General features: G+C 50.9%; 1 protein-coding gene across 3 annotated transcripts in view; it reads left to right on the top strand.

The window, feature by feature from the left end:
* Positions 1-24,140, top strand: part of ADISSP (adipose secreted signaling protein) — a 148,094-nt gene extending 123,954 nt beyond the window's left edge. For all 3 annotated transcript variants that reach the window (XM_073343070.2, XM_073343069.2, XM_073343068.2), the window contains 2 exons: positions 3,241-3,363; positions 22,752-24,140. In XM_073343070.2, the coding sequence (XP_073199171.1) occupies positions 3,241-3,363; positions 22,752-22,852 (224 nt within the window). In that variant the 3' untranslated portion in view covers positions 22,853-24,140. The remainder of the gene's footprint in view (positions 1-3,240; positions 3,364-22,751) is intronic.

Genomic DNA, 24,140 nt, shown 5'->3' with positions numbered 1-24,140 from the left:
GATACACAGTCTGCCTCGCCAGGGCCACTCCCTCAGACTCAAATGGTGATGGCCCAGTGGCTAATCATTGTGTCTTGCTAATTACCAGTGTACGCCAACCTAGCACGCTGGGTCTTGGGCATTTACTGCAATGCCCCTATTACATCATAATCTCTCTGGAGCAAGGACCCACGAGGCATTCGAGGCATGTGAAGCGTGTGGCAACTTTTGGGCACTGTGTGAAAATACTACAGCATTGTGGGTAATTGCGCAGAATTCCAAATGGGTATGTTGTGTGTAATGGACCGGAGAGCTGGTGAGAGAGAGTTCTGTAGTTCCTGGCTGTGATCACATGACACGGGTCAGTGTTAGGACCTGTTGTATCTCTATCCATCAGCTGTTAGGCTGTCTTTGTGTTTGCGGTGTTTGTCGGATTTGGCATCGCTCTGGAATCTCTCTCAGTGGGACGTATTGCTCCCTTAACGTGTCCCTGTTGGTTTAAATGCTGTGTCCCAAATGGTAGGAATATCCTTGTGTCCTGTTCCTGAGACAAATTGTGCACCTGTTTGATCATCTGCATTCGCAGACTGCTCTTCAGCTCCAGCGCACATGAGACTTCCGGTTCCACTGGTTCAAACTCTTAACGAAGCTTGTGCCCGGTTGGCACCCCTCACGTGCAAACGCGGTTACCGTGAATGTGCACAGAAAGTGGGTGTTTGCACTTACCTTATTTTCACACACAGTAACAGAAATTGCTCATGCAATTGGGCACTCAGTGTTACCACATGCAGCTTTCCACTTAACTTTGAATATTAGGATGTTGATCTTTATTGTAAAAGTGACCCTGACAGCCCAGGAGCTGGGACAGCTGATGCTTGGGGCTAATGCCAAGTGTACCAGAGCAGATTAGCCATAAAACTTGCAGTTCTTGCATCTGTTTTGCTCCCCCTCAGCCTCAGCCTCCATACACCAGCCAGTGATCTGCTCCGGTTCGTCCCTCTGCCACAGGTGCCCCGGTGAAAATGGGTTCTATAAGTCTGCATGGGGTGGTGAACAGGTGGGGCCATCCAAGTTTGTGGCCTCTGATTATTTTCACTTGGGCCTAGTGCAGAGGGAGAGAGAAAGGCAGGGTGTGAAGGGCGAGGATCAGTGTGTAGAAATGGTGCTGAACCCTGGCTTTGCCAGCCGCTGCCAGATGGGGGGAGCATTGAAGATAGAGCTTCCACCCATCCGGATTTTACCCAGACACTTCGGGTTTTGGCTTCTGTGTCCGGTGCCATTTAAGGTTGCCAGGTGCCCAGTTTTCAACCAGAAAGTCCGCCTGAAAAGGGGACCTGGCAACCCTAAATGGCACCTGAACCAAAAGTCCGGTTACCACAGGTCGGGGAGAGGTGCCGGGACATTAACCCGCGCCAGTCCCTGCTCAGCTGGGGCTGCCTCCTACCTGCAGGCAGGCTCCTTGAGACAATCCAGCAAGCGACAGGGATGGGTCCTTGGGGTAGAGGTGGGGCAGGTCCTCGGGGGGAGGGGGCAGGGCCCAGCAGTTAGAAAGGTGGCAACGCTAGTTGAAGGGGGCTACACCAGCAGCAGTGGCTGGAGGGGGATCCCTGCAGAGGCAGGCCGCGTACAAAGCGGCTCTGAGGCATATACAGGAGCAGCTGCACCTTTCTCAACCTGGAACCCCCCCCAGGCAGGGGCCATGTGGCTGCAGAGTACCTAGTACAGTGCGACCCGGATCCGGATTGGGGCCTCCGGGTGCTGCTGCAGTTCAGACCCCAAGCGAGGGCAGCGTGTGCTCCTGTAGCATTTGCAGCATGTCCGGCCCCGGCTCTGCGCCCCCCACCCCCCGGAGTGTACTGGGGGCTCGAAGCACCTTTTCGCCTCGGGCTGAGCAGGGTCCCTTTTAGTCACACTGGCAAAGCGCATGCGGTGTCCCCCTCTAGTGGCTGGTCCACAGCGGATAAAAGCCCACTAGTGCTGCCAGCCAGAGGAGTTGCTCCTTTAGCTCAACCGGGCGGTGCAGCGGTGCTGAAAGGCCGAGGTTCGAACCCCGCTGAGGACCCTGGGCCGGGTCGTTACACTTGCTGGATACAATGGGATTCAGCACCGGTGATTCCCACCTACAGCCATCGCTCAGCTCAGGCTCCAATGGGAATTCCTTGAAGCCGTTTCTTGTTGCTGCGCTTCCTCGCCTCCCCATGGCTGCTCCGTGGGGCGCTGGGTTAGAGGAGTGGGTGGGTTGTCAGCTCGGACTGGCTTTGCTGTCAAAGAGTCACCTCCCTGGCTCTCCTGATTAGAGACGGTTCATGCCACCGGCTCAGCACAGACGTACCTAGCAGAGTTCGCTCAGTCCATCGGGCATCTGGGAAACATCACCTGCTCTCCTCTGATGGATTAAAGCCCCAGGTCTGTGCAGATCAGCCCCGGGTCCCCAGCCCTGTACAGACTGATGCACTGAGGATCTTTGAGCCAAACCGTCGGCTTGCTGGGTGGAATGGCCTCCTGGCATGGGCCACTGGTCATGGCGGAGATGCTGGGCAGGGGCTCTGCAAAGCCTCCCTCCCAGTCAATAGAGGGACACTTCCCAAGCCCAGCTGCAGGGAGCCAGGAGAACATCTCCCTGCCCAGAGCCTGGCGTTGCTGCAAAGCTCCCGCGCTCTGTGATGGATGGGACTGATCTGAAGCACCGGCTGGTGCTCGATAGAGCTCCAGAGCAGGTGTTTTCTGAGCACGCTGGCTCTCCAGCCCCGGGAAGTGAGGGGGATCTATAACCTCGCCAACCGTAACCCCTTCCTGGCTCCTAGAGAGTGCCCGGGGCCGGTCGCCAAGTGCTTTACAAGAAAGTCAGTATCTTTATCCCCATTTCAGAGATGGGGAAACCGAGGCACTGGGTGAACATGGGAAAATCACTTCAGCAATCCAGTGCTAGAGTCCAGGTCGTCTGAGTTTCAGTCCCATGCTTTATCCATAAGGTAATGCTGCCTCCCAGCTCCTGCTTGCCAGCTGGCTGCCCCAGTCCCTTTCTGGCTCCAGGTACCGTGTGGAAATGGTTGCCTCTGTCCGAGGACCATACAGCCCTGTCGCAAGGCGGGGCTAGGTACGCATGGAGTGGGGGGGAAGTTGAGGCACCCAGAGGTGGCACTGCCATGACCAACGGCAAGGTCAGGAGTAGACCAGATTTCCCAGCTCTAACCCCTGCACGACGCTGCCTTCAAGAGGCTTGGCTATTGACTCTTGGCTTTAATTCCTTCTCCATTCCAGGCTACAGTGTTAAGTGCGAGTACACCGCGCACAAAGAAGGGGTCCTGAAAGAAGAGATGGTGCTGTCCAGTGAGACCCATGAGGATGCTTGTGTCAAAGTGGTGGTTCAAGCCCGGGTCATGGGTAGGTATCCCTTTAAACACTGCTGGAAACAGGGTCTGGAGCCTTTCACTGCACAGGCCGCCTGGAATCCAGCCCTGGTGAGTGACGGCGGTCTGATTAGTGGCTGCGGCCCATTGCTAGGGGATTTAGGATGCATAGAATCATAGAATATCAGGGTTGGAAGGGACCCCAGAAGGTCATCTAGTCCAACCCCTGCTCGAAGCAGGACCAATTCCCAGTTAAATCATCCCAGCCAGGGCTTTGTCAAGCCTGACCTTAAAAACCTCTAAGGAAGGAGATTCTACCACCTCCCTAGGTAACGCATTCCAGTGTTTCACCACCCTCTTAGTGAAAAAGTTTTTCCTAATATCCAATCTAAACCTCCCCCACTGCAACTTGAGACCATTACTCCTCGTTCTGTCATCTGCTACCATTGAGAACAGTCTAGAGCCATCCTCTTTGGAACCCCCTCTCAGGTAGTTGAAAGCAGCTATCAAATCCCCCCTCATTCTTCTCTTCTGCAGGCTAAACAATCCCAGCTCCCTCAGCCTCTCCTCATAACTCATGTGTTCCAGACCCCTAATCATTTTTGTTGCCCTTCGCTGGACTCTCTCCAATTTATCCACATCCTTCTTGAAGTGTGGGGCCCAAAACTGGACACAGTACTCCAGATGAGGCCTCACCAATGTCGAATAGAGGGAACGATCACGTCCCTCGATCTGCTCGCTATGCCCCTACTTATACATCCCAAAATGCCATTGGCCTTCTTGGCAACAAGGGCACACTGCTGACTCCTATCCAGCTTCTCGTCCACTGTCACCCCTAGGTCCTTTTCCGCAGAACTGCTGCCTAGCCATTCGGTCCCTAGTCTGTAGCTGTGCATTGGGTTCTTCCGTCCTAAGTGCAGGACCCTGCACTTATCCTTATTGAACCTCATCAGATTTCTTTTGGCCCAATCCTCCAATTTGTCTAGGTCCTTCTGTATCCTATCCCTCCCCTCCAGCGTATCTACCACTCCTCCCAGTTTAGTATCATCCGCAAATTTGCTGAGAGTGCAATCCACACCATCCTCCAGATCATTTATGAAGATATTGAACAAAACCGGCCCCAGGACCGACCCTTGGGGCACTCCACTTGATACCGGCTGCCAACTAGACATGGAGCCATTGATCACTACCCGTTGAGCCCGACAATCTAGCCAGCTTTTCTACCCAATGTAGCCAGCTTTCTACCCATTATAGTGCATTCATCCAGCCCATACTTCCTTAACTTGCTGAGAAGAATACTGTGGGAGACCGTGTCAAAAGCTTTGCTAAAGTCAAGAAACAATACATCCACTGCTTTCCCTTCATCCACAGAACCAGTAATCTCATCATAAAAGGCGATTAGATTAGTCAGGCATGACCTTCCCTTGGTGAATCCATGCTGGCTGTTCCTGATCACTTTCCTCTCATGTAAGTGCTTCAGGATTGATTCTTTGAGGACCTGCTCCATGATTTTTCCAGGGACTGAGGTGAGGCTGACTGGCCTGTAGTTCCCAGGATCCTCCTCCTTCCCTTTTTTAAAGATTGGCACTACATTAGCCTTTTTCCAGTCATCCGGGACTTCCCCGGTTCGCCACGAGTTTTCAAAGATAATGGCCAATGGCTCTGCAATCACAGCCGCCAATTCCTTCAGCACTCTCGGATGCAACTCGTCCGGCCCCATGGACTTGTGCACGTCCAGCTTTTCTAAATAGTCCCTAACCACCTCTATCTCCACAGAGGGCTGGCCATCTCTTCCCCATTTTGTGTTGCCCAGCGCAGCAGTCTGGGAGCTGACCTTGTTAGTGAAAACAGAGGCAAAAAAAGCATTGAGTACATTAGCTTTTTCCACATCCTCTGTCACTAGGTTGCCTCCCTCATTCAGTAAGGGGCCCACACTTTCCTTGGCTTTCTTCTTGTTGCCAACATACCTGAAGAAACCCTTCTTGTTACTCTTGACATCTCTGGCTAGCTGCAGCTCCAGGTGCGATTTGGCCCTCCTGATATCATTCCTACATGCCCGAGCAATATTTTTATACTCTTCCCTGGTCATATGTCCAACCTTCCACTTCTCGTAAGCTTCTTTTTTATGTTTAAGATCCACTAGGATTTCACCATTAAGCCAAGCTGGTCGCCTGCCATATTTACTATTCTTTCGACTCATCGGGATGGTTTGTCCCTGTAACCTCAACAGGGATTCCTTGAAATACAGCCAGCTGTCCTGGACTCCTTTCCCCTTCAAGTTAGTCCCCCAGGGGATCCTGGCCATCCGTCCCCTGAGGGAGTCGAAGTCTGCTTTCCTGAAGTCCAGGGTCCGTATCCTGCTGCTTACCTTTCTTTCCTGCGTCAGGATCCTGAACTCAACCAACTCATGGTCACTGCCTCCCAGATTCCCATCCACTTTTGCTTCCCCCACTAATTCTACCCGGTTTGTGAGCAGCAGGTCAAGAAAAACGCCCCCCCTAGTTGGCTCCTCTAGCACTTGCGCCAGGAAATTGTCCCCTACGCTTTCCAAAAACTTCCTGGATTGTCTATGCACCGCTGTATTGCTCTCCCAGCAGATATCAGGAAAATTTAAGTCACCCATGAGAATCAGGGCATGCGATCTAGTAGCTTCCGTGAGCTGCCGGAAGAAAGCCTCATCTACCTCATCCCCCTGGTCCGGTGGTCAATAGCAGACTCCCACCACTACATCACTCTTGTTGCACACACTTCTAAACTTAATCCAGAGACACTCAGGTTTAATTACATGCATGTATATGCAATAATATGCAATAATAATTGCATGTAATTGCATCAGGCAAGGTGTTTCCAGTAGAGAGAGAGAGCAGCCAGAGCACTGGTAAGATCTCTCCTGGAATCCTGTGCACAATTTTGGGTACCCATGTTCCAGAAAAAGGCATTCGGATTGGCACAGGGCAGAGGAGGGCGGGTAGGATGGCCCAGGGAATGGAGAGCCTGTCTTAGGACAACACACTGGAAGAGCTTGGCAAAACGCAGGCCGAGAGGGGATCTGATTGCTCTGTAAATACACTGGGGGCAGGGAACCAGGGAGGGAGAAGAACTAGTGAAGCTAAAGCTACAAGAGCCAATGGGGAGAAACTGGCCAGGAGTCCGTTCAAGCTGGAAATGCAAAGAGTGAGGGGAACACGTGGTCGGAGCGGCGTGGGGCAGGGGGAGACAGTGTCTCACGAGTTTGAAGATGGTGCTTGCTTTGCATGTAATTGGGCTGGTGTGTTGGGGTTGCCTGTGATAGCAGGGGCTGGGCTCGGTGACCCAGCAGGTCCCTTGCAGTCCGGGGCCCCCATGTGATCTGGGTTTGGCTGTGGATGTTTCATAGGTCTGCTTGCTCCAGGGCCGCAGACCGAAGTTGCTTCGCAAGCAGGACGATGACCCCAGTGCTGGCCCCTGGCTGGGTAAGAGGGCGTCAGGGACCGAGAAAGAGAAGCAGGTTCCCACCCTTGGAGATGGGTCTAGTGGTTTGGGCGCTAGCTGGGGACTTAGCGAGACCCTGCTCTGCCACAGATTGGCCATGTGACATAGGGCTGGATTTTTCAAGGTATTTAGGTGCCTGAGGGCTTCTGAAAAATCCCACCTGGCGCCTACCTGCATCTTTAGGTGCTAAATCCCTGGACAAATCTGGCCCATAGTCTCCGTGCCTCAGTTTCCCACCCATCCAATGGCGAAAACAGCACTTTCCTATTGTACATGAACGATTGCGAAGCGCTGAGAGGATAGAGACCCCATAAGGACCTGAGGTGACAGAGATGCCCCAAGGGCCCCCAGTTATTTGCCTAAAGAGTGTGGGAGAAAAATAGGAAGGCCAGGGGAGGGGTTCTTAACTGCAGCAGCCATCTGCACTCGTGTCCCCACCGCTATAGACACCCCATGCTGCATGCCGGGCCGCATGCTATGGAGATCTGACAGATCCACCCTCTGTCACCATCCCCTTGGGCCAGAGGAACGTTGCTTGGCTTCACCGGGACGACATGTTTACAGGGGTTGGGGCTTTCTAGCAAAGGGGAGCTCCAGGAGGCGTGTTGGGGGGTGTCTCTTGCCATTCTCAAGCCAGCCGTGCGGGCTTGAATTTTCTGATTGTGAATTTGTTGCTTCCCCTCTGTGTGAAAGTTACGATGAGGGGCATCCCCCGTGTGCATCGTGGGCAGGGCTGGGGCGAGAAGTGGCGCGACACTTTAAATCTGTTTTAGGAGCTTGGCTGGGGTGTCGCACCAAGGCTAGGAGCCAAATGGAGGCCCAGATTTGGGGCTGGGAAGGAATTTCCCCCAGCTCAGATGAGCAGGGCCATTGCGGGTTTTCACCTTCCTCTGCAGCCTGGGGCACGAGCACGATCAGCACGTGGATCATGTGGGCACATCTCACCTAATCAACCTCCTCGGGCATTAGCCGCTCCTCGGTCCCTCCTGTCCTCTGCTTCGGCCACACAGCAGTTCGATCTCTCGGGGACTGAAATGCTGAGTTTGACCCAAGTGACCAGGTTCCACGGGGGGGTAACAGGGTGGAATGAAGCGGCCTGGCCTATGCAGGAGGGCGGACTAGAGCAGTGTTTTAAATCGAGCAGCTGTTGTCCCAAGTGTATTTACTGAGCTAGCTCCTTACTGGCTGCGTCTCCCAGCAGTTTCAGTAGAAGTTTCAGATGCTCAAGCCCCGGCAGAATTGGGCCCTGGCTCGGGTCAGAGGAGTCCTCTGTCTCAAAGGTGCTGACTTCCCCACTTCACCCTCGGTGCTCTACCGCCCCTATCCCCACCCCCACTCCACCCCTTCCATACGGCCCCGCCCCTGCCCCGCACCGCCCTCTTCCCCAAAGTCTCTGCCCCCTCCCTGCTCCTATTCCAACTCCTTCCCCAAATCCCTGCCCCGGCCCCGCCTCTTCCCCGAGCACGCCACATTCCCACTCCTCCCCCGCAGCACGCTGCCAAACAGCTCCTCCCCTAGCGCCCAGGAGAGCTCTGCTCCCTGTGCGGGATGGCGTATCTGCGCCCGTGCATACCTTATCCTAGTGCAGCTAGGACGCTGCACCGCTAACGGAACAATGGAGCTGTGAGCAGCAAAATCCCACGCTGAGGACTTCAGACAAAATATTGTACCTGGTGCTATGAATTTCCACAGTGCTCTGTAAGCCTACAGCTGCCTCCCCTGCCCTGAAGGACTAAATAAGGCAAGATGAAATGTAGGGTGCTGTGTGTGTGGGGGGGCAGGTCCATATAGAGGATAATAGCCTACTACTGCTGCCGTTCAGCTGAGCTGATGCCTTTAGCTCAAGTGATGGAACTCTATGTTTTGGTGCAAAAGGGTCAGGGTTCAAACCCTGTTAGCTGCCTGGTGTGTGTCTTGGGAGTTCACAGACAGAGACAGTAACAGCTCAGGAGCAGAAGGTTGCTGTGGGGGTTATTGATAAGGGAGGAGGAAATGTTTGAGGTAAGTTGCTGTAGATTGTCTCCAGTTAAGCAGCCCCCATCTCCTGCCTACTTCCAAGCAGGTACAGTGCAGGAGGAGAGCCCCATGGGTTCAGGGAGTCCCCTAACTAACATGCAGAGTTTGTTGGTGTTTCTGTCCAGAAAGGGCTGCTTGTGTTTTACCCCTCGATTCACAGATTCCTAGGCTGATCACCTAGTCTAACTTCCTACATAACACAGGCTGAAGACCTGCCCTGAATGAATTCCTTCGAGCTAGATTCCTTTGGAGCTCCTTCGAAAGAGAATTTTGTGGGGCTTTTTCCTCCTCTTATAACCGAGTGCCTCGATAAGATCCAGTTCTTGGAGATGCTGCTTGGCGGGTGTTGGGGGGGTACTGCCCCCTGGCAGTTAATGGAGGGATGTAATTCAAATTCTTGATTGGCTTCCCAAAGCCACATGAACATGGCCAAAGGTGTAAACAGGGGCAAAGGTGTCGGGTCTCTGTCAGAAGTGGGTATAATCCATCAACAGCTGGATCCCACAGAGGCTGGAGCTCAAGGGGTCAAAGCAGGCAAAGAAGGTGAGTTAGAGAAGTGAATTGCACTCTTGAATGGCTCTCCGTCCACTTGGGGTCATACTTGGTTCCTGAGGAGCCTATCGCTAACCCTCGGTGTACCCCACAGCAAATGCACTGATAGGAACGTGAGATCGTACGATCTTACACACCTGATTCCCCATCAGACTTGTAGTTGCTGGCTTCTAAATCTTACCGCAATGCACCTTAGTCAAAGTTAAAAGGGGTATGGGAGCTGCTCAGTGGCTAAGGCTCAGGCCTGCGGGAAGCAAGAGACAGAGGGTTCTGTTCCCTGGCCCTGCAACCTGGCAACTCACTCAACCCTCTGTGAGCCTGTGAACCCCCTGACACATACACCAGGCAGCTAATGGGGTTTGAACCCTGGCCCTTTCGCTCCAAAACACAGAGTTCCATCACTTGAGCTAGAGGTGTCAACTCAGACAAGTAGCAGAAGTAGTAGGCTATTATCCTCTATCTGGCTCAGTCTGTAAAGTGGGTCTGCTTGCCCGGGGTGTCTGTGTGTGTGTGAATTGTGATTGGCAGTCGTTTGTCGAGTGCTTTGAGACCCATGGATGGACGTGCACAATCCCAGTCACCACAGCAGTGATATTAGCACTGGTTCTGAAAATGAGCGTGTCCTGCTGTCCACCTCTCATGCAGTCTGCTGTCGCTGTGTCCCCCATTCCACCTGAGCCGGCAGTGCGCCGCTGACTCGGCCGGCGGCTGGGTGGAAATGCTTTTGGCTCGTCACATGGTGGCTTTTTTGTTCCCCACCCACACAGGCTGCTGGGGCGGGTCCATGTCCTCCCATAAGTGAAACTGGCCTGCCCAGCTATGCTGTCCAAGCTAGCAATAGGCAGACAGCAAACTAGCGCACCAGTCTTGCAAACACAGGCATGACTCCAAGCCCATTACGCAGCCCTGACGCGGCTGAAGCACGTGCCGAAGGGTTTGCAGGATGGAGGCCTGGATTTAGATTTTTTCCCCTGATATTACTAATCTAGTTATTATTAGTAACACCAGTCAGAGACACAGAGCTTGTTTCCAGGCCAGTGTTTAATCCGACAGTGCCCCCCTAATTCCCTGAGCTTCTTATCAGCCCCGCTCCGGCATAAGGGGTGATTCATCCCAGCAGAGCTCCCACCGACCCTGATAACAAAAAAAAATAGCTGAGAAAATTAGGTTTGGAGATCGGCCATGGACAAAACAGCTTTTCAAGCTCTGAGACCGAACTCCCCTGGCACCTGCAACTGACACTTGGCATCCGCTGCCTGCCAATGGAGTGATAACCATCTCGGATGGAGAGAGAGAGAGAGAATGGGGAGCCAGGACATATAAGGCCTGATCCAAAGCCTTGGGCAGTCAATGTGCAGCTCCATTGACTTCAGCGGCCTTTGGATCAGCTCCTTACAACGGATCAGCCAGGCAGGGCTTGTTGTACCTCTGGCTGCTCTCAGCTGCATGGCTGGGGAATAGCTGGATCTGTACCTCTTCCTGGAAGGCAGCGCTTGTGTCTGCGAGTGCTAAGGCGGTGCCCTTGCTCGGGGCACGGGCACCCAGTGCAATTCAGATCTACCGCAAGGAGAGCTGCAGAGGTTTCTGCTGAAACAGCCGGGTTCCAGCGCAGATGCAGCCTTGCATCCTGCAGCTCCTCGCTGCAGCGTTCTACGGGCTGACAGCTTTGCCGTTCCCCGGCAGATCAAAATGGGCGGCTCTGCCCGGGCAATGCAGCAGAAGTGGCGTTGGCAGAGCTCTTGGGCAGGAGCTGATGGAGATGGAGCGGGCTGCTTAAAATGGCCTCCCCCAGCCTCTCAAAGAGCTGAGGTAATAGCCGCAGGATCAGCATGTGGGAGGCCCAGGCAAGTGTGTAGGCCAAAGGCAGCAGTGACTTAAATGGAGGTGTGGATTATACCTGAGGTGTAAGCGGACACCCAGACGCCCTCATGCTGAGCGTGTGCTGTGACCGTAATCGCAGGCCACGTTGACATCTTGGTGAACTGGTGTGAATCCGGAGTAACTCGGGAGTGGCAGGCTGGGTTTACACCAGTGTGACGGAAATCGGGGTCTGATCCGATCAGAAAGAAAGGAATGTCACTTGACATTCAGTGAGCGTAGCTCATGCACTGAGGAAGTGGAAAGCGGCTGCTTTGTCAGTTGCTTTTCTCCGTGAGTCGCTCCCTATACCAGACCCGGGGCTTAAATCATGAATCCCAAACACTGAATTTGGTGCTAAAATATGCTGACTTCACTCTGAACTCAAACTTACCTATGACACGGGAGCAACAGTGTGATCCAGTCGAGAGAGAACCAGGAATCGGGAGACCTGGGGTTTCTCCCTGGCTCTGCCACTGGTGCACTGGTACTGCGGGAAACCTCCCTGTGCCTCAGTTTCCCCATTTGGAAGGTGGGGAATGGACTTACCCGCTTGTCTTTCTACAACCAGAGGAGAACTTGTTCAGCCATCAGTGCCCACCACAGCCAGTCGTTTCCTCTTCAGCTAATGTGACGTGCCCAGAGGCCACGGTGATGGGTACCCATAAGGAGAGGGACGGGTAGTTAGTGTCAGACACGCTCTAGGATCCGTGATGCCCTAGCAGCCTCCTCGGATGGGGTTTTCCAATCTGTCTCAACTCCTTGCTGCCACCTGCTGGCTCTGTGGAGGATTCATCTTTCGCTCTCTCCCTGGTTTAGTTAGAGATGGCTTTCTCCTTAAACACATTACAATATGCAGAGGGCGGCTTTGGAGCTGATTCTGTGTAATCTCTCCTTTCCCTCTGAATAATTACCCGGCTTTGGACACATCCTATTAATGGGCCCGATGCTGCTTGTCACATCCTCTGCGTCTGCTGCTCCTGCGAAACTCCGTGTGAGCTTCTGAGGGTCTGTAACCACTGCTGGACACCTCCCCCTATATTCAGAGAGCTGGATCCCGTTCAGTAGCCCCAAGGCTGCTAGCTGGGGGAAACCTGGGATCCCCTCTCTCTGGCGGTGCCTTTGCTGGGATCAGGGCATCATCCGAGGCCAACGGGGCGCAAGCGGCTGGGCTCCAGCTCCCCGGCTCCGCTGAGGCTATGAGACACGGTAGACCCTTGGCAGCGTTCTTGCCCCTGGACTTGCCGAACAGCAAGTGACGGGGCTGCCTGTCAGGTGGGGGTAGTAACCTCCCTGCCGGTGTCACACACGCAGGATGCGGCTCTTCTACGGGTTCGTTAGCAGCCCGTGGAATTCGCAAAGATGAATTCAGTTAGTGGAGTGCAGCCTCCAAAATGCAAAATGCTGGTTGCCTGGGAACCCAAATCTGGCTTTGCAGTGGGGCAGAGGAGTGCTGACTTTCTTTCCCCATCCCATGGGAACTATTCCTCGAGCCCCCGCAGTAACTGGGAAGGGCTGGGGTCAGGGGATTCCCCAAGTAAGATTACACTGAGCCTGCTGCCTTCACTGAATGCTGGGTCTTGCCCGCATGCTGGAGCCCCCGCTGACCCATGGGACAGGGTTGGGTGGCAGCATGGGGGAGCTACGCTGCTGTGGGGCCTGGGAAGCGACGGCAAGGTGGTTCTGGTTTGGGGGTCCCTGTGGCAAATACGCTGGCCGCTAGGGAGGGCTCCTGAAGGAGAAAATAAGGCTGTGGAGGGAGACCAGCAGGGTCTTTGCCCAAGCCTCTATCCCAGCTAGGCCAGGCTCTGCTCCAAATTACATCAGCTGCAGTGACTCCCTTTGCTTCAGTGTCAATGAGATCGGGCCCCAAGGCACTGGCCCAAGGTCCCCAAGGAACCTGGGGTCCTGGCGTCTCCTCTCCCAGGCTAGTGGCTTTACAGCGCATTGCACAAGGAGACCGTGGCCCTTGATTCAGCAAAGGACTTAAGCGCATGCTCAAAGTTAAGTACATGCTTTGTGGAATCAGAGCTGGATGATTCTAAGGAGGCAGGTTGGAGGTTCCCTTGCAGAAGGTCCAATCTGGAGCCATCCTTTACAAGCATCAGCCCTCGAATTAATATCCTGCCTATGTTAACATCACACTGTGCAGGAAATTTGTTTTCTCTGGTGCCGGCGCGCGAATGGAGTTAATGAACTGGAGATGAAGCTGAAGTGAGATGAAGGGGCCATTAGCAGTGATATGCAGAGCAGCCTGCCCCCTCGCTCGGCAGATGGGAGCAAAGATTGAGCGGCAGATCCAATGAAATGTGTTTTTTTAATAAAACTTCAAAACTTCAGCAAAAGCCCCAGGAAAACTGGAGTCCTGCAGCATTTTGCAGCTGATTTTGCTGCAGGGAAGTGACTGGCTGCCCTGCGACTCCTGGCACAGTTGGGAAGGAGGATAGTGTGGGGAGCAGAGAATTGTGGGGTGTGTGGGAAGGTTTCCAGAAGCACAGAGATGGACCTAACCCAAACCAACCTGTCTGCTGACCAGTTTCACCTTCTGAAGGTCAAAAATGGACCTTTCCTCCTAGAACAGCACCCCTAGTGGCTGGGCTAGGAAATGGGACAGCCCCCAAAGTCCTCAGGCCCAGGAGACAAGCAAGTCATCCGAGGGATAATTTTACTTTTTTGGGTGTATTCTAAATGTAGGGGGGGTCTGATTTAAATCCAGGCACTTTAAATCACCAATGAGAGAGCCTTGATTTAAATAATCAATTTTAATCAACTTTTCCATTAGTACTTCAAAAAGAAAAGGAGGACTTGTGGCACCTTAGAGACGAATACATTTATTAGAGCATAAGCTTTAATGAGCGAAGTGAGCTGTAGCTCACGAAAGCTTATGCTCAAATAAATGTGTTCGTCTCTAAGGTACCACAAGTCCTCCTGTTCTTTTTGCGAACACAGACTAACACGGCTACTCCTCTGAAACCTGTATTGGTGCTTCAGTTATTTTCTAAAGAAAGGTACATTCGCCTTGCTTGATACAACCATTAAACCATCTTCATTTACAACTAAAGAGAGTCTTTACTCTAGGCTGGTATCTCTTTTTGCTCCCTAGGGGGGTGCACTGTAACTACATAATTCTATTTAAGCAATTCCTGTATGTAGCCTGATATTTTCAGATTCATATTCATTCATTGTACATTTTTAGTATGCTAGAAAATGGTGAATGACACGTTGCTTATTTACTAGATAATTAACTTATTGGCCACGATTTCTGTCAAGCTGCATTGGGGTGGTAATTGGACTTTAATTAAACACAGGGCAGCCTATAAAATTTATTGTTACTAAACAAAACAAGCCCTGACTGCAGTACTTAAGCTATTGTGCCATATTTATAGAGCTTGACCTGAAAAGTAAGATGTTTTCCCCTGATTCTTTATATAGAGAAGCAACCTTTAACTCACAGTTTTTGATAGAGGCTCGTGGATTCAGCATTTATATTTTGTAGTTAAATATGTTAAGAGATTACAATAAACTTAGGCCCTTGACATATTTTGTGTTAAATTCAGATTTCTTTTTAAATAGGTTGATTTTTAAAAAGAAAAACTTTTTATAATTTAAATAACATAAAAAATATCCAATTTAAAGCAAAAAACCCTGATTTCCCCCCCACCCCCCAAATCACTGGTTTTTATCCACCCTGTCTAAATGTGAGATGGGGATGGAATTAGCCAGTGTGTGCTGGGAGTCGGTGCCCCATGAGAGGCTGAGTTGGCCAACCCAATCAGGTTGTTTGGGGAATAAGGGCCTGTTTGTCTGTTTGTTCAAATAAGCATGTGCAAAAATGCATGCTCAATTGCATGCCTAATGTGTGCGTGCAGCCCAGGTCTCCTGCGCTGTGCTCCAGTGTCCACACTGGCCCTCAATCGCACATGCAGACAGCCTGCTAGCGGTGTAGCAACCTGTGTGCACGCATTGCTACTGAGTTTGGGCAGTTGCGAGAATTGCATGTGCAGATTACGTTTTGTGCGTGCAGTTCGTATGCACAGGAAGAAATCAGCCCTTCGGTCTCCAAGGCCAGATTATAATTATTTCTACAAAGGACATTAATAGAAGGGACGAAGCTGCACAGCTCCTCGTTTGATCAGAACTTCCCCAGAATCGTGGGGCCAGGAGCGTGTTAAGCTCAGGGATGTGGGTTACAGTCTAGTTTCTGCTTGCTCTCCAGTGTATTGGAGACCGTTACCCATCACGGAGTCGTTTCAGACTTGTTGCCTTTTCAATCTGGCTGCCCTGCTGCAGCATGAGGAATCAACTTGAATTCCCTCCACCCCATGTGCTAAAATGCAGCCCCAGTTCCCTTGGAAGTGACCATGCAGCAAATGAAGGGTTTGTGTTGTACTGAGATTACCAGCTATTACTTTCTGAATAAGGGGTTTCCTGGTCCTGCTTGCAGACTAGGTGTTTCTGTGGGGAAGCCTGCATTCTGGGTTTTCAAGATTCAATCTGCAAAGAGCCAGCCCAAAGCAAGGGGGTTAGTCATATGTCTCTATTTTAGGGAGCAGCCTGACTTGTGTGTCTCTGATGTTGGTTATTGCATGTGTTAAGGTGCTGGATTTTAAGAAATAAAGCAGTGTTACATTGCAAGCTTCCAGCAAGAGTATTTTCCGTGTTTTATCTAACTTCTCTATGCATATGCCACGAACAGAACAGGATCCTTGCCAGTCTCAGGCTGGTGCTTCCCCACTGGTCTGCCAGCAATCCAAACCAACCAGCTGTTTTCATTCTCTGTTTAAACATGATGATTTTAGGCACCTTGGCATGTGAAGGATGTACAACTCGCCTGTTCCTGCCAAGATCTGTTCTATGAAGGTTCTTATGCCGCACCCATCACCATGGCCTCTGCCTGCCTGGCTCTTGGGGGTCACAGTTTGACCACCTCCCATTTTAAGCCATAAGCCTGTGAGTCCTAGGGCTTGTCTACACTACAGAATTAGGGTGACTTCAGTTGACCTACAACGAATGCAGTAATTAAATTGGCTGTTGGTGTCACACTGCACTACTTCTGGTGGTGGTGCACATCCTCACCAGGAGCACTTGCACTGACTGAAGTGGGGCATTATGGGGCACTGGCAGCCACGCAGGGCTCGTAGCTGGAACCTCTTTCCCACACCCTGGGGCTGACAGTCCCAGCTGAGAGCCAGGTGGTGGGCTCAGTTCCACAACAGGAAGCTGACCAGCAGTGAAATTGACATTCTTGTCAGTTTCATGGCTGCCCTTGTTTCATATTTTGTCTCTGGCTCTGGCTGTCAGCCCAGGTGGGGCTCACAGCTGGAGCTCCTGGGCTGACAGCTGGAGACCATAATAGCAGCCATGAAACTGACAAGAATGTCATTTCCACTGCTGATGGGCTCCCTGCTGTGAAACTCAGCCCAGTGATGGCATCACAGCTTGGGCTGTCTGCCCCTAGGAGTGGTGGGGGAGCTCCCACTGAGAGCCCCACACCGGGCTGTCAGCTTGAGCCCTGCTGCCACCTCCCAGTGAGGGACTGGGGGCAGGGAGGGAAGAAGAGCCCAGCCACCTCCCAGTGAGGGATTGAGGGTGTGGGAGGAGACCCTGAGCCTGGGCAGTAGCTGGGCTCAGGGTCTCCTTCCCTCACCCCAGTCCCTCACCAGGAGGTGGCAGCGGGGCTGTGGGCTGTGTCTGGCAGTGGGGCTCCAGGCTGTGAGCCCCATGCAGGTCTGACGGCCAACAGGCAGTGTAGGTAACACAGTGTCTCCATCGACCAACGCGCTGTCTCTGCCTCTCGCGGAGGTGGGGCTGCTCGCGGTTTAGTGGGCGAGGTACATCGGTGGGACCGACATTGTAATGGAGGCACTTACATAGTTAGGTCCACGTAAGCTGCCTTATGTTGACCTAGTTCTGCCATGTGGACCAGGCCCTAGATAGCAAAGCAGATAAGGAGAGGGTCCTATAGACTGGGGTTACAGGTGTGTCCATTTTTATTGTACATTTAACAGGGGGAGATGCCTGGCTGCCTGAGCAATGCAGGGGGTGTTGGAATTACCCCAGTTCAGACCAGTTCTCCACCCGTATTCTCTCTCCAAAGGTGGCAGGTCACACCTGTGCAGAGGAAGGTGCTGAACACCTCCTGGTGAGCAGTTAAGGAAGAAATTTCTTCCTAACCCCCATGGCTGTCTGTGTGTTCAATAGGAAAAAAAGGTTTTGTTCTAGCTAACTTGCGGTAACAACACCCCCAAGAGAAGACGTGGCCCATTGGACAGCGTTTGGCTTATGCCCAAAGCAGGAGAATTTACATCCTCATTAATGTAACGCGGGATGGTTACTTCCTTTGGGCCATCCGTTACTCTGTGTCCTTCTCTATCATGTCCCCTCTTAGCCATCTTCCCTCTAAGCTACACAGTCGCACTGTAATCTCTCGTCGTAAGGAAATCTCTCCAGGTCGCTAATTGCTTTTTTGCCTGTCTCTGAATCCTCTTCTGCCCTTTGAGAGAGGGCGATGACAAATGCATGCAGTAACCCACTGACTTGTGTAACCAGAGGTGCAGTCCTAAAATGCAGTGTCTCCCTGCGAGCCTGGCCCTCTAACCCCACCTCCACACTGCGGTGAGAGGGGCACAGGGGACGGAGTGGAGCTGGAACGCCATTCTGACCATTGCTGCACCTCCATCAGCAGAGCTGGGCAAAACTTTTAGGACAAAACTTTTTTCCAGTGAAAAAAATGCAGATTTGGTGACACTGAAATGTTTTGTGAATTCACTTCGGTTTTGCCAAATTCATTTGGTGGAGGGGTGTGTGTGTGTTTAAATGACTTTTTCTTGTTATAAACATTGAAAATGTTAAATTGGTTGAAATTGAAATGAAACAATTTGTTCCATCTGAAACTCATTTTTTGGACTTTTAAAAATTTACCAGTGAATTGAAACAGCCTCGAGAACGGAGCTTGTTCGTAACTCTGAACAAAACGTTATGAGTAGGACCCTACCAAATTCACAGTCCATTTTGGTCAATTGCACAGTCATAGAATTTTAAAAATTGTAAATGTCCTGATTTCAGATATTTCAGTCTGAAATGTCACAGCGTTGTAACGGTAAGGGTCCTGGCCCAACGCTGAAGGCAGCAGTGCAGAAGTAAGGGAGGCACGGTACGGTATTGCCACCCTGATTTCTGCTCTGCTGCTGGCGGGGTGCTGCCTTCCGAGCTGGGTGCCTGGCTTGCAGTTGCCGCTCTCCGGCCACCCAGCTCTGAAGGCAGCGCAGAAGTCAGGGTGGCAATACTGCGACCCCACTACAATAAGATTGCGGCACCCCCCCACGACCTTCTTTTGGGTCAAGACCCCCAATTTGAGAAACCCTGGTCTCCCCCGTGAAATCTGTGTAGGATAGGTTAAAAGCACACACAAAAGACCAGATTTCACAGTCCATGATGTGTTTTTCACAGCCATGAATTTGGTAGGGCCCTAGTTATGGTTGTTCTTTCAAAAGTTTACAACTGAACATTGACTTAAGACAGCTTTGAAACTTTACTACGCAGAAGCAAAATGCTGCTTTTAACCATCTTAATTTAAATGAAACAAGCACAGAAACAGTTGCCTTATCTTGTCAAATCTTTTTTTTTTAACTTTCCCTCTATTTTTGTAGAAGTTTGTTTAACACAGTACTGTGCTGCACAGTATTGGAGTTTTTGTCTCTGCTGCTGCCTGATTGTGTACGTCAGGTTCCAAATGAGGGGTGTGGTTGATGGTCAGTTCGTAACTCGGAGGTTCACTGTAGTCATTGTTTGCACAGCTGTAATCATTCAGCTGTCCACATTGACACCAAGGTCCTTTCGCTGAGTTAATGCAGCTGATTTCAGTGCATTCAGATTATTCCTTCCAGTGCACGTTGCCTTGCATTTATCAGCTTTGCATTTGATCGTCCATTGCATTTCGCCTGGCCTGGTTCGGTCCTTAGTTCTCTCTGCACTGTTGCCTTAAATAAGGCATGAAGTTTCAATGGTGCAAGTCATTAACCACCAGAACAATTTCCCAAGGGTCATGGTGGATTCTCCATCACTTGCAATTTTTAAATCAGGTTGGAATTCTTTTCTAAAAACTCTGCTCTAGGAATAATTTTGGGGCAGGTCTGTCTAAATGATCACAATGGTCCCCTCTGCTTTGGAATCTGTGAGTCTAAATAATATTGTGTCATTGGTGATTTTTGCCATCTTGCTGCCCGCCCCATTTTCCACATAATAGATCCTTTAAGCAAAATCCTAAATAGTTGTGAGCTGAGTGAACCTTGATCCATCCTCTCTCACAGAGCATAGTAAGTTATGAGCAAATGTGGGATTCTGTATAATTATTTTTTTGTTGGCTAATTGGAAATATTTATTAGAATAGGGATTTAACAGTACTTTGTTACCTCTCTCTATATATCTCCTTCCGGTAATGTAATTAGCTTTTTAATTGGCTTCTTTGAATCATAGATGTGTAGGACTGGAAGGGACCTCACAAGGTCATCTTGTCCGGTCCCCTGCACTCAAGACAGGACTACGTAATAACTGGACCATCCCTGTTAAGTTTTTGTCCATCCTGCTCTTTAAAACTTCCAACGATGGAGATTCCACAACCTCCTGGGCAATTTATTCCAGTGCTTCACCACCCTGACAGGAAGTTTTTCCTAATGTCCAACCTAAACCTCCCTTGCTGCAATTTAATCCCATTGCCTCTTGTCCTAGCCTCAGAGGTTAAGGAGAACAATTTTTCTTCCTCCTCCTTGTAACAACCTTTTATGTACTTGAAAACTGTTCTCATCTCCCCTCTCAGTCTTCTCCTCTCCAGACTAAACAAATCCATTTTTTTCAATCTTTCCTGTAGTGAGATGATGACTCACCAGCACGGTGCCTCCTGCTGGTCGTCTTGAGAATTAGCTCAACTTCAGCTCCGGAGCGCCCTCTGCTGGCCAGTGCCTCATCTGCCTCAGGCCCCATGTCCCTCCTGGACCCCGGTGCCCCTTTACCTCGGGGTTCTGCCCCAGCAGTACCCCCCACACTCTGAGTTTCCCCTCCAAGGGGAACCCCCAGCCCTCTAAACCCACCTTGCCTCAGTGGCTACTGCCAGTCATCATCTAGCCCCTCTCACTGGGGCAAACTGCAGTCTGTAATGGCCACTCATCATTGGCAAGGGGTTAGGACCTGCTGCCTTTGCCTATTCCCAGGCTGCTCCTCTGCAGCCCCAGTACCTCTGGAGGCCTTCAACAAGGCTTCAGCCTGGGGTTTTACCAGGCTGGAGCTCCCCAGCTCCCTTCACCCTTCCCCAGCACTGCTCTGCTCTGCTTCCGATACCTTGCTCCCAGGCAGCCAGGCCCTTCCCACTCCAGGGCTAGAGTGAGACTCCTTCAGCTCCTGGCCCCCAGCCCTCTTATCAGGGCCAGCCGGGCCCTGATTGGGGAAGCAGCCCAGCTGTGGCCAGCTCCATCAGCCTAGCTTGGGTGCTTTTAACCCCTGTTCTGCAGGAGTGGGGCAGCCGCCCCACTACATTCCTTCATAGATCATGTTTTGCTCTTCTCTGGACTTTCTCCAGTTTGTCCACATCTTTCCTGAAATGCGGTGCCCAGAACGGGACACAATACTCCAGTTGAGGCCCAATCAGCGCGGAGTAGAAATGGATAATATCCTGTGGATCAACAGTAATTTCTCTGCTGTTAAGTTCCTGTCTATGTCTCAGAATTCAGAAGAATCGATCAGATTTAATGATCAAAGATGATCTCTCCCCTATTTCACACACAACTCTTTATTCACCTCTGCTTCTATATACATTATTACTCATTTCACCCTCACTCATCACTGGTGTTCTTTGACAGTGAAATTACATTCAGTATAATTAATTGATCAGAAAGCCATGCAGACTCTGCAGTTGTGGTATCTTTCCATTTTTTTTCTTGACCTGGAAAGCGACAGAAAGCTTGCAATTTAATATTAATTTGCAATGAGGGAAGTGAGAGGATGTGATCTTTGTCAGTTTTGTTAACTGGAAATTTTAATAGGGAAAAATCTGTGTGAAAGATGAGAATCTCCTAAAATACTCCCTGTCACTGAACTTGTGGCATTGCAGAATATGGTATTTGTACCCTTTTGTACAAGGAACGTCTGGGAACGTGTATTGTGATTGTTTTGTTTGTAAGGTTTGACATTCCTGGTATTTCTAACCATCCTTATGGATGGAGAAATCTTGGGATGATTCAGATGTGAAGTAGGAGCTGCTAAATGAAAGGCTGTATGCCACAATCTCCACCGGAGATCTTGCCACCCACCTATGCCCTGATTCAGGCAGGGACGTAGGCATGTGCCTACCTCTAAGCATGTGAGTAAGCCTCATTGACTTCAGTGGAACTACGCATGGGCTTAAAGTTATAACCCATCCTGAAGGGCCATCCTGAGTCAGGGCCGGATTGCATTAAACAGGCGTTAATAAAAACGGTTTGAAACAGTCTCAATAAAAACCACACTCTCCCCATGAATCAGGTTTCACTTGCTCAGTTTCGCAGGTGCCAGTGTAACGCCAACAAACCCGGCGGCGGCGGGTGGGATCAAACCTGGGAGATCTAAAGCTTTGTGTGTGAACCTCTACTGCATGAGCTAAAAGACAGGTGGCTCTTAGGCACTGCTGTAGCAGAGGGTAGGCAACCTATGGCCCGCGTGCCAACGGCCGCATACGAGCACTCACGCTGTCTGGGTCCTGGCCACTGGTCTGGGGGGCTCTGCATTTTAATTTAATTTTAAATGAAGCTTCTTAAACATTTTAAAAACTTTATTTACTTTACATACAACAATCGTTCAGTTCTATATTAAAGACTTATAGAAAGAGACCTTCGAAAAACATTAAAATGTATCACTGGCATGCAAAACCTTAAATTAGAGTGAATAAACGAGGACTCGGCACCCCGCTTCTGAAAGAACAGGAGGACCTGTGGCACCTTAGAGACTAACCAATTTATTTGAGCATGAGCTTTGGTGAGCTACAGCTCACTTCATCGGATGCATTCAGACAGGTTGCCGACCCCTGCTCTAGCTGATCTAGCGGCCACTAGAGGGCGACAGAGCGCCACACCCAGCAGGCCGGAGTTACACCGGCATGGAGGACGCTGGACTTAGAAGGCAGGACACCTGGGTTCTGTTCCCTCCTGTGTGACTATGGGCGAGCCGCTCCTTCCCCTCCCACATTTTGTCTCTTTAAACTGTAAGCATTTGGGGGCATGGACTGTCTCTTGCTAGGTAAAGTGCACAGCACCCCGGGGCCCAACTTCTAGGCCCTATTGATGTACAAATAATAAGAAACTCCTTGTCCAGAAAGCGACAGAAAGGTGCTTGTGAACGATACCAGCTGCGGTCTCACTGGAAGGATCGATATCCCTCCCTCCTGGGAAGAGAGGGTATTTCCACGATCCATGCCTAAGCTAGCGTAGCCGGGTATCAGTGAGCAGCCGGTGATCTCCGTCCCTGTATTGCTGTGTGAGCAGAGGCCATTCTGTCTTGCAGATCGCCACCACGGCACACCCATGCTGCTGGAGGGGGTCCGGTGCGTCGCGGCGGAGCTGGAGTACGATTCGGAGCAGAGCGAGTGGCAGGGGTTCGACTAGCCGCTGCGGACTGCTGTCTCCTTTTAGGTTTTAAATTTAAGCTTGAAATGTAAGAAAAACAAATAGTTCACTGGCTGCAGGATTCTGAACGCTCTAGTTTTGTGGTCACCAATGGAGTTTGTCTTGTGAGGTCTGGGTGCTGCGCTTCCCCCCTTCCCCTAATATCAAATCAAACCGTAGGCCACTAGTGTAAAGAGCAGGTGGTGATTTAATGACTCCAGCTCCGAGCTGAGAGCAAAGCCAGGGCCGTCACGGATTGGGCCAGGGTTCTCGTCCTCTTTTCAGCCTTAAAACTAAACTCTGTGTGTGTGCGTGCACGGGGCTGTACATGCTGGCATACAAGTGCATGCCCGACCTCCTGAGCAAGTGTTACCTACTGGGCATCTCGCCTATCAGAATATTATTTCTTATCCTTAAATGTTGGTTATTTTTTCCTTCTCTCTAGTGATCTCATCATCGCATGTGGTGGTGTCCAAAGTTTCTACAGCTGCCTTTTAAAAACGGAACAGCTGCTGTTTTCTGCAGCCCCCAGTGCTGGGGTCGGTAAAGACACCGGGTGGGGTGCTGTAGCGTCATGTGCTTTGGCTGTTTAGTTTGTGTTTAGTCTCCGGAGTAGGTCCAAAAACCAGGCATTTGTTGCCTTCCTGAGATTCAGGAGCCATCTCTTGTCGCAAGCCACACGGTGTCTTTTTCTCTTTCTGCTGCTGCAATTGTACTTTATTTTTCATGATCTTCCATGATGCATGTTTAAACGCTTCGGGCTGGATTCTGAGCCCAGTTGCAAATCTGGAATTAACTCCACTTTCCCCCAGTGGGTGGCTCCAGATTGATTCCGTTGACTTTTGGGGAGCTAACTCCAAGTTTACACCATTGCTGACTGAGAGCAGAATCTGTCTCATAAGGGTGCATTCTGCCTTCAGCTGTGCAGATTGAACTCGCTCTAAAAGCCATAGGGTTTGTGGGCATGTATCTGAAGGCTGAATTTCCCCTTTAGGTTGGGTCATTTGAAGGCATTCAGGAGAGTTGGGGATCAGTCCCATTGGGGGTTGGGTGCTTCACCCTCATAGACACCTTTGAAAATCCCAATCTGAATTTTCATTTCTTAAATGTTGTCTGGTGGTTTTTGTTTTTTAAGACACACGGCACAAGGACCAGAAACAGTGGTTCCGTTTTGAAAGCAACAGAAGGATTTATGTGCCTCTCTCTATATACGTGTACGTGTGGGTTTTTTAAGTACAAAAAAAATCTATAAAGGAAAATAATAAACTTCAGTTGAAACAAAACAGAA

This window comes from Lepidochelys kempii, chromosome 4, assembly GCF_965140285.1.
Source record: "Lepidochelys kempii isolate rLepKem1 chromosome 4, rLepKem1.hap1, whole genome shotgun sequence".
Lineage (NCBI taxonomy): Eukaryota > Metazoa > Chordata > Testudines > Cheloniidae > Lepidochelys > Lepidochelys kempii.
This window is presented reverse-complemented; position numbering and strand designations above follow the sequence as displayed.